At 40.3% G+C, this 14092-nt stretch overlaps 1 protein-coding gene across 2 annotated transcripts in view; it reads right to left on the bottom strand.

Annotated features, from left to right (window-relative positions):
- Positions 1-14092, bottom strand: part of cdh6 (cadherin 6) — a 244375-nt gene that overhangs the window by 15739 nt on the left and 214544 nt on the right. For both annotated transcript variants that reach the window (XM_008396406.2, XM_008396405.2), the window contains 3 exons: positions 13334-13453; positions 8850-9017; positions 5929-6116 (listed from right to left, as the gene is read on the bottom strand). In XM_008396406.2, coding sequence (XP_008394628.1) covers positions 5929-6116; positions 8850-9017; positions 13334-13453 — 476 coding nt within the window. The remainder of the gene's footprint in view (positions 1-5928; positions 6117-8849; positions 9018-13333; positions 13454-14092) is intronic.

Raw genomic sequence — 14092 nt, 5'->3', positions numbered from 1 at the left:
TGCAGCGTTTTTTTAATAAATTCACCTCTGAACCTTTAAATTTCTCTCTGATTTCCACTGGAAACATCCGTCTGATGACTAACAAGATTATTTCAGGTCATGTGAATATTGAAAATCAAGCTAATGAGGCTTAAACTTTTTTTATTATTATTTTTCAAAGCGTGCACTGCAAAAACACAAAATGTTCCCAAGTATTTTCTACTCTCTAGTGCAAATATCAAATATTACTTGGTAAGATTTAGTGTTTTTGCAGTGTGATCCTTTTGTCTGTGATTTTGTATTTATAATGTAGAGATTTGAACAATAAAACAGATTCAAACTGTCTACACTGAAAAAACTAAATCTTACCAAGTATTTTTGTCCAGTTTCTACTGCAAAACAAACATGCAAATAACTTTTCATCAAGATGTAGGAGCTTGTTTAAAGTCAATAATTTGTCAATATTGATATTAAATATTGATTTTAAAAAGTAAATGTACCAATGGCAGATTATTTCACTTGTAACATGGGAAAAATGTATTTTAATAAGTGAAATAATCTTTCTTCTTTTGTCAAAATTAAGGAATTCTTGACCTAAAAAAAGCTCATATTTCTTTTAGAAATGTTACTTGTCAGATAGTTTTGTCTTAATTAAAATGTACTAAGATTAGCACTAGAACTAGGCAAAAATACTTGGTCAGATTTTGTGTTTTTGCAGTGTAAACATCCTGCGTTAGCGTTTTATTTTGCACAGAATGAAAGGAAACATCTTTAATGGTCTTTGGTTAACCCTGTACTGATGTACCGTTGCTAATTTCGCTGTTTTCAGAGTTCTGCTGCTGCTGCTTTATATTTTTCTGACTGGGTTTGTTTCTGAAGCTGCAGCCAGCGAAGGTATCCCCGCATTGATGGGATTAATTGGCGAGTGTTGCATTTTAATGAGCGCAGAGCAGGAGCAGCCGGATCAGAGCGAACCTCCTCGCAGGCAGCCAGCCACACGCATAAAGTAAAATAAGAGGAGTCATCGAGGGCCTGAATTATGGAAATGAAACCCAGATGGAAGGAGCCCCTGAATCACGGCATATTAGAAGTGATTGATTTCTGCAGTTTGCCGTAGAGGTGGAGGGGGTCCATGTTCCTTTGAAGGACCAACGGGACGACGGACCCGTTTAATTATCCGGCTCAGAATTAGAGCACGCTCAGTCCGCGCTGCCTCGCCGCGCCGCAGCGCCTACAAAAGGCAATTATGTCATCCGGCGCTTAATGACGGCGTGATGGAGGGGATCGATGGGAGGCTGCAGCCTGATGAGGCGACGACCAGATACAGTTGGATGCATCAAACGGACCTCAGCTGCACGCTGCGATCCATACCGGCATCAATACTGCTGCATCAACCTTGAGGAAGAGCGGATCTCGCACGAAACAAATGTACTGGAAGCGAGAGGAAGCGTACGATGAAATCTAATAACATCGCTGTCCGTCTTCTGCCCGCTGAACCAGAGAGGAAATACAAAGTTCCTCTCTGGTTCTCTTTTTTTCCTGCTATCGATTGGGTCGGTGTGTTGTTTAAAGTGATGCTGGGGGGGAAAGAAAATCACCTGACTCTACTCTCAATAACAAAAATGTACAGGATAGAGTAACATGTAAGAATTAAACGTGACCTATTAGGCTCTTTGAACGGGTTATGACTGATCTATGGTCTATACAAAACATGTTCATGACTTTTTTCATACAAAATCTTTCAAATATAATGAGATTTTAGTTAGAATGAGCTGTTTTAGGGCATACATCTTTGAAAAGCAAAAGTGGAGCCTCCTGTGCAAGAATACACAGGAGGCTGTGCTTTACTGGATTTGATTTAAAGCAAGTGGTTTCTGTATGGTAAGCCGTCAACAAAACACTCGTCTTTTCTAGCAGCCATTGTACTCCTGGAGCCAGATTAACGGCCATGTTCTTACATAAACTGATTACCCTAAAAACGATGCTAAATGTATTTCAAACAGATCATCTAGATTTTTCTCCAGTGGTCAGGCTGAGATTCGTTTATTTTTTACAAGAAAAAAAGTCTTAATATCACCAGAATTAAGTCGTAATATACAGAGAATAAAGTAATTTTATGAAATGTCCACCATAAAACATGCCTACATTTTTTTATAATTATCCAAGCTTTTTTAAAATGACTTTTCTCGTAATGTTAAGACATTATTCTGGCAAAATTGCGTATTTATTCTGCTAATATTATAACTATATTCTCGAAATAAAACTCAAATTCCCGTAGCGTGGCAACAAAAATGGATGATTGAAAAAAAGCCACTTTTTGAACATAAATTCTGGCTTTTGTAATTTTTTTTTTTAAAAAGGAAAGCAAGAATAAATAAATAAATAAATAAATAAATAAATAAATAAATAAATAAATAAATAAATAAATAAAATTCTAAATTGGATCTGGGGTGAAAAAGCTAGAAATTTAATTTCTAAGCTTCAAAGCCATTAATATATTGACAATACTGCAAAGCGTCCTAAATTTGGGTTTTTAACATTAAATATGATTTTGTTATGTTACTGATATATTTACAATCTAACTTGCTTAAGAAACTTTTTCATCGTCGCTCGGCTTTGTGAACGACATTATTTCTGTATTTAGTTTGTGGGCTGTTGTTGATGTTTAGCTATAATTAGCATCTTTAAATCAAATCCAGTAAATTAAGGCTCTTCAAAGAGTGGGGCAAAAATAAACTGTCAACGTTCTGCCAGCTTCAGCTAGCCTGTTCATCCCTCCAGCCACCGGGGGGCGCCATTATAAAACATAACTTGATGAAAACATAGTGTTACTAAAGTTCAACAGTGAAATGCTTGACACTGAGACTGTTTGGATCATTTTGTTTTTACTGCTTGGACCTGTTTTAGTCCCGTTTCGTCTGAACAAAACAGCAGAACAGAACTCCATAGTGGAATCTGATTACATTTGATACATTTGTGTATGAAACTATTTAAAGATCCTGAAAAAGGACTGCTAATTATTTTCTGCTAATGTTTCAAGGGTCCTTAACAATTCGGCTAACCTGCCATTGACCCACTTATTTACTTTTATTGCGTTTTTGACATATTTTGACATATAATTCCCCCATGCTTGGGGGAATTGCTTCTGTCGATGGTATATTGTCTGTATGGAATTACATGATGTCGATTTACAAGTCAATAAACTCCTAATAATGCCGAATCCTGTGTGAACTCTTTGTTTCACACAGAGTTCAAAGGTTCAGGTTGCCTTCATGAATGCACACATTTAAACTTTTCTGTTTGTTAATGCATTTCACAGCTATGCGGTGATCTGTGAGCAGCAAACTGGTAATGAAACGGCGAGCAGAGCAAAACAATGCCGCCGTCCCTGCGTGTGACTTCAGCTTGTAAACACCAGAGAAAATCAAGCTGTGAACATCCAACAATTTACATCACAAACGCTGAACGTCCTCGCTACAAATACCTTACATTTCCACCGTATGTGGAGCAGATTTATCCTTGATGATCGTCTACTTTAGCCCCGTTAAATCACATCGCTCATTTAACTTTTTAAAAGGGTATTTACTTTCATCGCTGCTGTATTTACATCTCAGCCCTGCACTGTGCGCCGTTCAGCCTGGCTTCGGATGCACGAGTCTAATCCAGTGATGCTGTTGGTGCATTAATCCCCAGCCGGGCGAGGCAGATGGCTGCCCTGACGGAGTCCGGCTTTTGCTGGAGGTCTCTTCCTGTTGAAGAGGAACTCTCCACTCCGACTCCCTGTGAATCCTCAGAGGATCCCATTACCCCGAACTGGACTCTGTTAAAACAAACCGGACTGGGCCGAATGTATCTGGACTCCTGTAAACTGTTTACTTCCTCTTTAAACAAGGGCTTCAGCAAGATGGAGCCGTTTTAGTTCGGTAACAGTTTCCAACCTTACACTGTAAAAACACGAAGTCTTACCAAGTACTTTTGGTCTACAATATCTTAGCACATTCAAAATTACACAAAACTAATTTACAGGTAACTTTTCAGCAAGATATAAGTAAGATTTGAAGTAAAAAATGTCTTTAAAAAAACTTAGAAGTTATACTAGCAGATTATTTCACTGCTTTAAGTTAAATAATCTGAAGTGGAACTAGCACGGTTTTAAATTGAGATTAAGGAATTAAGTTTTTATATCTTTATGAAATGTTACTTGAAGTGTACCAAGATATTTGCTGGATAAATACTTTGTGTTTTTGCAGTGTGCAGCCCTGTCTTTAATAAAGACCAACAACAATTCATCACGTAAAAGCCCAAATGGAAAAGCTTTTACTTTGAAGCAGCCAGCCTGTTCTTCATGCAACGCACCAACTAAAACCTAATCCTATTTTAATGTAAATATTCCAGAGTGATGCAAGAAAGCGCTGCGGGTCACAGTTAAACTGCACCCTGCTGATGTGTAGAAACTACTTAATAAAGTAGGCATTAAAACAACATAACCTCTGACTGAGCGCGGCTGCTCTGTAAACACGCGCCAAGCTGCAGAGGTGTGTGTTTGCTGCAGTAATAGACCCCACCAGAAGCTGCTCACAGGGTAAACAAGCACTGAAAATCTCCAAGATCAAAAGTTTAATATCCTATCTGTGTTTGTCGTCCTTTTAGGAGAAAAAACACAGATTTACACAGAGTCTACGCGGTTTGTAACAATCCTCCCTGCCTGGTGTACACAGGATGCTCATGCACTCTGGAGCTGTTATGCAGCCTGTGTGGCTGGAAAATGGGAACTTATTTGCTCAATTAGAGGCTCCTGAGCCACGTCTTGCTTTGATGAGCTCTGAGTGTTAATAAAAATCTACATTAAATGAGTCTTTTCAGAGAAACATGCAGTTGATGATGGTGGTTTCTGTGTTTTAATCTTGTTGCTGACTGCAGACGGCCTCTGAGGGGGAATAAACGCTTCCGTCAATTAGACTGAAGACAGCCTTACAGACAAGACTGAGGGGGAAACGCTTTCAGCTGCTGGGGACGTGAGTCTCTGTAGGATAAATGCCGTCATCATATCTGCAGAACACGTCCAACAGAAACGGCGAGAAATGAGGGATCGTGCACAGCGACAGATTATTTTACTTTTTCTCACATATGGAAAACCGAAATGTATTTAATTCAGATTCTTTCCAATAAATATCTCATCTTAAGTATTTTTGTCTGGTTTCTCATGCAAATCAAGCATTCAATAATATTAATGCCCTTAATATTGATGAAAAATTACTACAGTGTAGATTATTTTACTTAAAATATGGAAAAATATCTTGTTATAAATGAAATAATCTGCCAGCAGAACAAAACTAAAAAAAAATACAAAAGTATTGTTGGTCTAGTTTCCAGTAGTACCATCATAGTAAATCTGATATAAGCTGATTTTAGGTCAATAATTCCCTAATACTGGTTAATAAAACTGGTTCCACTGGCAGATTATGGCACTGAAAACATGGGAAAAAACAAAAATGTCTTGTAACAAGTGAAATAATTTGCCAAGAGAACTTTTTTTTAATCAAATTTTAGTTTTTTTTTTAATCTTTTTTTTTTTATTATCATTGCTCTCTTTGGGTTTTCATAGATCAGTGATGTCACCATGCCTACGGCGGCCATCTTGTTTCACAATCATGTTTTACAGCTTCTATTTATTTGATATTTCTAGAAGCGTTTCTCTCAGTAAAATTACCTTTTTTTTAATTGTGTGTTTATTCTCCTTATGACTATATTATTATAATTATATTCTCATAATTAAACAGAAATCCTTGCATCTCCATGCTGCTGCACGACTCCCTGAATGCAAGACTGAAATAAGAGCCTCTGAAACACTTCTCAGATTTCTGCGTCACGTTTTTCACTACTTTGCATTGATCTGTCATCCCAGAAACACCCAGTTTGTAATGTGACAGAAGGAGTAGAGCTGCTGACCTTTCTGAGCACGATGACGCCTTCCTGCGTGCTCCTGTTGGCGAAGACGTCGAACACGCCCGGCCCGTCGCTCCCGATGATCCTGTAGTCCATCTCGGCGTTCTTGCCGATGTCGGCGTCCACGGCGTGGATGACTCCCACCGTGGAGCCCAACTCGTTGGACTCGGGCACCCTGAACTCGTACAGGGCTGCAAGGAGAGAGAGACCAAAGATCAGGTGTCAGATTGGTACAAGAGGCCTGATATTTGAAAATACTTCATTGATCAAAAGGGGAAATTAAATGTTTATGTTTCCTGGAACAGGTTAGGATAAATCTGTGGTTGATACAAAACATGTTTGTCACATTTTTTTGTACAAAATTATTCTTACATTATGAGATTTTAGTCTGGTCAGATCTGCCTGTTTCGAGCTGCTTTCAGAATTGTCTGCTTTACCGTTGCTAGGTAACGGGCTGGGCTTCCCCGGGGTTGCTAGGTAACGGGCTGGGCTTCCCCGGGGTTGCTAGGTAACGGGCTGGGCTTCCCCGGGGTTGCTAGGTAACGGCCGCAGTCTGGTACATTCCGGAGGTTTTATAAATGGATCATTTTCCAGTTACCAAAAATCATTAACTTGCTGCCTAAAAGACGTTTTTTAACTCTTCACTGAAAAGCACAAAATCTTACTAAAAAAACTAACTTATGGGTAACTTTTCAACACGATAAATAAGCTTAATATTGATAAAAATTAAAGAACTAGTTTCACTAGAAGATTATTTCATTATTAAGAACTTTTCCCCATGTTTTAAGTGAAATAATCTACAGAGGAATTGGTACTTTTTCATCAATATTATGGATTTATTGACTTAAAACAAACTCCTGCATCTTGTTGAAATTCATCTAGTTTTCTCTTATTGATGAAAAATTACAGTTCTGGAAGATTATTCTGCTTTTATGGGGAAATGTCTTGTTATAAGTGAAATAATCCGCCAGTGGAACTAGTATTTTTTTTAAACAAGCGTATTTATCTTGCTGAAAAGTTACTTGTAAGTTAGTTTAATTTAATTTAATTTCAAGCATGGTAAACTATTTCCACTAGAAATTAAACAAAAATTATTGGTATGATTTTGTGTTTTTGCAGTGTTGAGTTGTTTTTAGAAGCAGTAGAGACCCACGTTGAAGCACAAAAACATGTAAAATGTCACATTCAACATTTTTAGCAAATATGAAGAGAGAAAAGTCCGAGGTGTGTGGTCATGACAACCGAGGTCAGATCTTTTCATCTTTCCAAATGCTGATCATTTTTTTATAAAAAACAGGCCAAAAACAGATAAAGCTCCTCCCTGACGGAACTACTAAGAGGAAAATGTCTTTTCTGACCTTGTTAATGTGAAAAGCAGCAGCGTAAGTGGGTGAGTCACAGAGTTCAGGTCGAAGCGAATCGGGAGCGTGTGAATAGATTTATCGCCCTTAGATGTAAAACATCTTTCGCTTCCAAACCGACTCGCTACAAACCCGGCGCAGCATAAATCCAAGGCCAATTTGCTCAACATAAATTAATTGCCTCTTGTTTTTGGTTTTTCTTTTTTCATGCGCCAGATGATTTCCTGGTTCGGGGCGAGGCGACGGATTGATGGCTGCATCCAGTATGCTTAGCCGAATCGGCTGTGATGTACGCGCGCGCAGCCCGCGGAGACAAACAGCACACACTCACTAATAAAACATGCTGACAGTGTTTTGGCAACGCCTGAGTCGGCAGGTCTGTGTGACACTTAACTCCAAACACATCCACTGAAAGGGGGAAGCTCTGCGCGAAGGTTTCCCTGAGGCTAACAGGTATTTAGCATCAGGAGCAGAAGAAGAGGCATCACTCCGGCAGACAACAATGATATCGCTTCCTGACACTCTTCCTCCTTTGGGTGTCCCGTTACAATCTCTCTTCCTCTTTCTGCTCTCTCTCTCTCTGTCGTTTATTTATTTTTTTGTTGTCTGCCCGTCTCTCCGTCCTGCCTTGCCCTCCCTCGTTCCATCGCCGTGGAGATGACAGCGTCTGCCACTGCAAATCCAATACGTTTCCAGGCTCAGAGTTAGAGTCCCTCAATCCCTGTTTTGTCAGTTTTTAAGCTATTTATAGAAAAGGTCATAAAGGATTTAGTGGACAGAGGTCAGAATGCAGCAAAAAACGATGGATGAACGGACGGATGGACGGTTTTATGAATGGAGGAATCAACACAGCGGGAGAGGAATTCCTCTTCTCCTCCTCACTAACTCCCTAAAAACCGTCCCATGAACCTCCACTGCTCTCCATCATTCTGGCAGCGCTCTGACCGGCCGACGCTAACTGGAGGCTTCGCCGGGATCCATGTTGTCCTGCCACACCAAACACAGCGAGGATGGAGGGAGGTAGGAGGACGGTAATCTGTCCATCCGATGTGGACAGATGCACAGGAGGAAGAGACGGGAGAGCAAGGCGAGCCGGCCTGCATGTGGATTGATGGCTGGAAGAGAAACGCACGGAGGCCGGTTGGCGCTCTAAAGTGAGAACAGCGGTTTTATGGAGTAAAAAGCTGCAGAGCAACGACTTAATAGTCGGAGAGAGACAAAGAGCGAGGAAGAGGAGTGGAGATAAAGCCCAGGGAATGCTCTCTCTCCGTTTAATAGGGATTACAGGCCTGATCTGATGCACTTTGCGGGACCCTTCGCTCCGTCATATGGCTCTATATTTAATTATTCTGTGCCTTTAAGAGGTCCGCCGCAGTCGCACACAACCCAGAGTCCCTGCAATAATCCAAATTCATTTTGAAACTGACACCAGATGGGGGCTGCAGCCTGGCACCGACTCCCGCTGTTGACTGGTCACTCTGTGTGTGTGTGTGTGTGTGTGTGTGTGTGTGTGCGTGCGTGTGTGTGTATGTGTGTGCGTGTGTCCAGAAGGCCTGTGCTCACTCTTGGAGAAGCGCGGCGGGTTGTCGTTCACGTCCGACAGGGTGATGCTGACCGTGGTGGTTCCTGAGAGCCCGCCCATCTGGCCCGCCATGTCTTTGGCCTGGATCACTACCTGGTAGTCCTGCTTCACCTCCCGGTCCATGCCGGGCAGCGCCGTCTTGATCAGACCTGGGGACGAAAAGACAACAGCAGGATTAAATCCAGATTTATCTCCCAAATTAAAAAACAAACAAACTGGAAGCAAATTCAGTTTTACAAATTGGGAACCAAAATTGCAAATTTTTGGTTTTGAAGACTTAATTTTGAGAAAATCTGTTTCTTTTACCAGTGTGCTCATTTAGTATGCTGAGGGCGGCCATCTTGATTCACAGCTTGTATTTAACTCTATGACAACGTTTTAGGGCAAGACTAAGATTTTTTCTTTTATTTTGGGAATAAAGTAACAATATTACCAGAATGCAGTCGTACAACGATAAATATGAAACAATACAATAGTAAAGTTTTAAGCCGTAATATTAGAATGAAGTATTAATTTCATGAAAACTCCTACATGACAAAAAATTAAAAAATTAAAATGAGGCATCTTGTAGTAAACGTTTTGTAGCCTGGCCCCAATACTTTCTAATAAAACTCACAGAAGCCACTTTTTTAAAATATCAAATATTTCAAACAAGATTTTCTCCCAGCACTAATTGCAACATGTTTTTTTTTACATTTTCAGCTGCTTAAAAATGAGTCAAAAGATCTGCAGCCTTTGAAAAAGCTGTTCCCCTCCTCGCCTGTGGTAGCGCTGCACCAGAAACCACAGAAGAAGACATTGAACTCAACTTCCTCCTTCATGAAATGGAAACAAAAAAGGAGTGGAGTCAGATTTTTGCAGTGTAGGATTTCTCTGTTATATCTGGTAAACGTCCATGAGTCATTTCTCCTGCTAGCGCTAGGCTAACTCGCTTGTTTTGGTAGTATTTACCCAGAATGCCCTGTGCTATAGTCCACTTCCTTCTTTTGGAGCGGTTTCCAGTCCGCTTGGCGTTCACACATGCATTCAAACCGCACCAAAGTTTGCTTTGTAATAGTTTGATTACACGTTCACACCGCCCCAAACGAACCAGACCTGGAGTTGGATTAAAGCGGACTAAACATGGCTGCTGTGAGCACAAACTGAGAGTCTCCACTTGTTTAAATGCTGATGTGGCCACTGACTGCGCTGGCACCTGACCTCTGGTTGGACTGGACCATGAAAATATCTCCCATCTAATTTTCCTATGAAAATCTGTAGAAATATACAAATGAGCCCTGGTTATGCATGATATGGGTTACATGCAAGAAATACGACCAGTAGGACACGATGTCAGGATATTGTGTCAGAATCAAATATGTATCAATCAATGCTGCAAATTTCAATTAGACCAACTGAAATATTGTACAATTCAGTATATTAAACTACCACAATTAGCAGTTTGTCTAAGAAAACCAGTGGAATGGAACCAATTACAAATTATCAAATTGGAATTGAACTCTGGTCCAGTTGGATTCACACCAAAACATTTCAAAATAACCTAAAACATGATCAGATTACTAACAGTCTGGTGTGCTGTGGTGGCGCAGAGGTTAAGCACAACCCACATATGGAGGCCTTGGTCCTCGACGCAGCTGTCGCAGGTTCGATTCCCGGCCTTGGCGACCTTTGCTGCATGTCTTCCTCCTTCTCTCATTACCCACTTTCCTGTCAATTAACTATCAAATAAAGGCCACTAGAGCCAAAAAAAAAAAAAAAACTGATTTAAAAAAAGATTACTAACAGTCCAATTCAGCCCAGTTTGTTTCCTACCAGACTCAGTCATTTTCAATCCAAGTCAATCAAAGTAAATGAAATATAATTTACTAAATTAAAAGAGGATCAAGTTAAATTCAGTCCAGTTTATTCATTACAACCCAGATGTAATTTAGTAAGACGGTTAAAGTTCATTAACAAAGATGAATATTCACACCTGGTTCAGCTTCATCAGACTTGCACTGATTTGATCGTCTTTATAGATCATGGATAAGCACAGAAAAGATTCAGTTCAATTAAAAGAAACACTAAATTGATCCCAGAGGGAAACTAAACGTTGTAACTTAAATTTTACAAGTTTCTTTTTCCTATTTTGTTTGTTTTTTCGGCTGCATTCGCACAACAAGTGAGGATGAATGTTTTACTCACAGCTAGGAACAGAAAACAGCCTAAAATATAAAGTATCCAACATTAAGCACTTTTCACTTCAGTTCACGATAACATTTCTCCCTCTTCTTGACTTGTGTGTCTTGAAAACAAATAATTTAATCGCTGTATGTGTTTTAAGCCAAAAAGCACAATCTTTAATTTCCTCAGAGTGGAAGTGACATCTGAAAGCTTCGTTTATCGTCTCCTCTGTTGATGTTTGCACCATTACAGCGCCGAGGAGTCGCCTGCTCCTTGAAACACCTTCGGCTTGGCGTCGGGACAGAGCGAGGCGGTAATTGGCAGCACGCTGAAAAGGTGTGCTCAGCTCCCATCAGGCCCCAAATCCAGGCTGCTGCTAAACGCTTTCATTTGAAGCAAAGAAGCTGGTGGGAGTTCAAACTCAGAACGATGCAAAATTAATAAACTTCACCTTGAATAAAGCTAAACTTTCAGGAACTGAGGAATGAGGAAGAGCAGAATATGATTTAAAGAAACAAGGGAAGAGATGGAGGATGTTTTGAATCAGCTTTTCTTTAGTTTTCAATGGAAAACAATGAAAACATGCATTTTACCAGGGGGGCAGATACTGGCAGTATACCAATGCTGAAAACAGCTAACATCAGCCTACAGACTTACAGAAAAATAACTTACGAAGGTCGACACACACATGTTAAAAGAGGGATAACATCAACTGGTACAGCTGTGTGAAAAGTGATTAAAATGGGCCTGTGCTGATACAATAAAAAAAACTAACAATGGTAATAGCTAACGTCGAGCAATTTCGAAGTTAAAAAACAAAAATCGCTAACCTTGACCAACTTCAACGTTAAAAAATGGCTAATATTCGCTAATGCTGATGTTACAAAGCAACTAGTTTTGGTCAAATCCTTAAAAAAGGCCAACATCAGTCGATGTTAAATGATGACAAACACCAAAATCAGCTGATACTAACATGTTAAAAATAACCAACATCGACTGATAGCAACTCTAAAATACGCTAAATAAATAAATTTCACCTAAAGCGAAACATTTAGGGTTTCAGCTTGAGCAGAACATGATTTAAAATGACGAGCGAGAAGGCGGAGGATGTTTCAGATCAACTTTTCTTCCGTTTTTATCAGGCGACTTCACTTCCTGCTTCCACCTTTGTCGTTCCTTAATGACTACAATACCCAGAGAAGAAGAGGAGGAGGAGGAGTGGGAAACAAATCCTGCTTATAACGCGATGTCCAGGCATGTCTTTGTGTAAGAGGGGATGTCAGCTTACATACCACATGTGGGATAAACCATATTACTGTTAATCCCCTCACTAATCTGCAAATGGCTTTTTTTTTTCCCTGACTCTTTTGTTTAGACGCGAGCGGGATGCGTTCCAAAGCGCGCAGTAATGATTAAAAGTAGATCTTTAGGACGGCTGATTTGCAGCAAATCCCGTCTCCCCGCCCCGCCCCGCCCCGCTCCGCCCGGCGGCGGCGGTGGCTTCAGAGGAGGCGAGGCGGCGGGTTTCTGGGAAAACGAGGCTGGTTTCACTGCGTTCTCTTGTCAGGGATTGTTCTAGTTCAGCTTCTCCTCTGAATGTTTCTGTTTGCCTGTGTTTTCCTCACAATGGCGCCTGCAGGCAGCACCCAGTCTGTAGGTGGAGCTCCGCTGCTCTGACAGGACGCCGCTTTACGATTTTACTAAATATTTAGGTGGATCCAATGGAAGAAACTTTAATTTACAAGAATAAGCAATGAAAAGTTATCAAAATGGCTCGTTGTCTGCGGAAGCATCAGTTTTCTCAGTTATTTGATCCAAATAAGAGAAGTTTATGAATTAAGGATAAGTAAAAGTGATATTTAATGTAAAAAAAAAAACTAAACTTAAAAGTAGAATCAAATTAAAAGACAATTATAAAAATAGTTCAAAAATAAATCTTTTGAAATTAAAAATATGAAAAAAAAACCTGAAATTAGAAAGAAAAATACAAAAATACATTAAAGAAATTCTGGATTTTAAGAGGAAAATCTAAAAGAACAAAAATTAAGCTAAAAGAAAATAAACCAGGACATTAAATATTAGGAGAGAAGAAATAACAAATAAACCTAAAATGAAACTAAAGAAAATAAAGTAAAAAATGATGAAGAGGTGAACGAGTGAACAATGAAAATAATAAACAGTTATTAACGATTATTATAAAGGTTTTATGGTCTTATTGTGAAGTTTTAGTGTAAATAATCCTTTAAATCCGGCCAACTGAAATGAAAGTCGTTACAGTTTGACCTTTGGAGGCGATGCTGACCTGTATCCGGATCCACGGAGAAGTACGGCTGGCCCTCCAGGATGCTGTACACCACCTTGGCGCTGTTCCCGTAGGTGGCGTCGTCTGCGTCCAAGGCCGTCACCTGGATCACCGAGGTGCCTGCGGCGAGAAAACAGCATCAGGACGATGATTCACATGGCGGCTGAAGAATGAGCCTCTGGATAATCGGTGCTCCGTCTGATGAGACGTCCGGTCCTCCTCTGAATGTGAATGATCGTTTCTGTCTCTTTACGTTACCAGAAGCAATCCTTATCACGACGCCGCGTATATCCCCACACATGATTGATCTCCACGGCTAATCGATTGGCCCTAATGTAAACATATCTCTGTCTGCAAACCCCAAGACGCCCGTCGACGTTTCCGTGGTTCCAGAAAGTCTGAGAAACAAATACAGAGCCTGGGAAAGAATTCAGCTTCTTCACATTTTGTTGCACTACTCCTGTGAGTTTTAATGTATTTTATTTGGATTTTACTGAATGCGATTTGGGGCTGCACAGTGGCGCAGTTGGTAGAGCTGTTGCCTTGCAGCAAGAAGGTTCTGGGTTCGATTCCCGGCCTGGGGTCTTTCTGCATGGAGTTTGCATGTTCTCCCTGTGCATGTGTGGGTTTTCTCCGGGTTCTCCAGTTTCCTCCCACAGTCCAAAAACATGACTGTCAGGTTAATTGGGTTAATTGGTCTCTCTAAATTGTCCCTAGGTGTGAGTGTGTGTGTGCATGGTTGTGTGTCCTGTGTGTCTC

The sequence above is a fragment of the Poecilia reticulata genome, linkage group LG20, assembly GCF_000633615.1.
Source record: "Poecilia reticulata strain Guanapo linkage group LG20, Guppy_female_1.0+MT, whole genome shotgun sequence".
NCBI classification, from domain to species: domain Eukaryota; kingdom Metazoa; phylum Chordata; class Actinopteri; order Cyprinodontiformes; family Poeciliidae; genus Poecilia; species Poecilia reticulata.
This window is presented reverse-complemented; position numbering and strand designations above follow the sequence as displayed.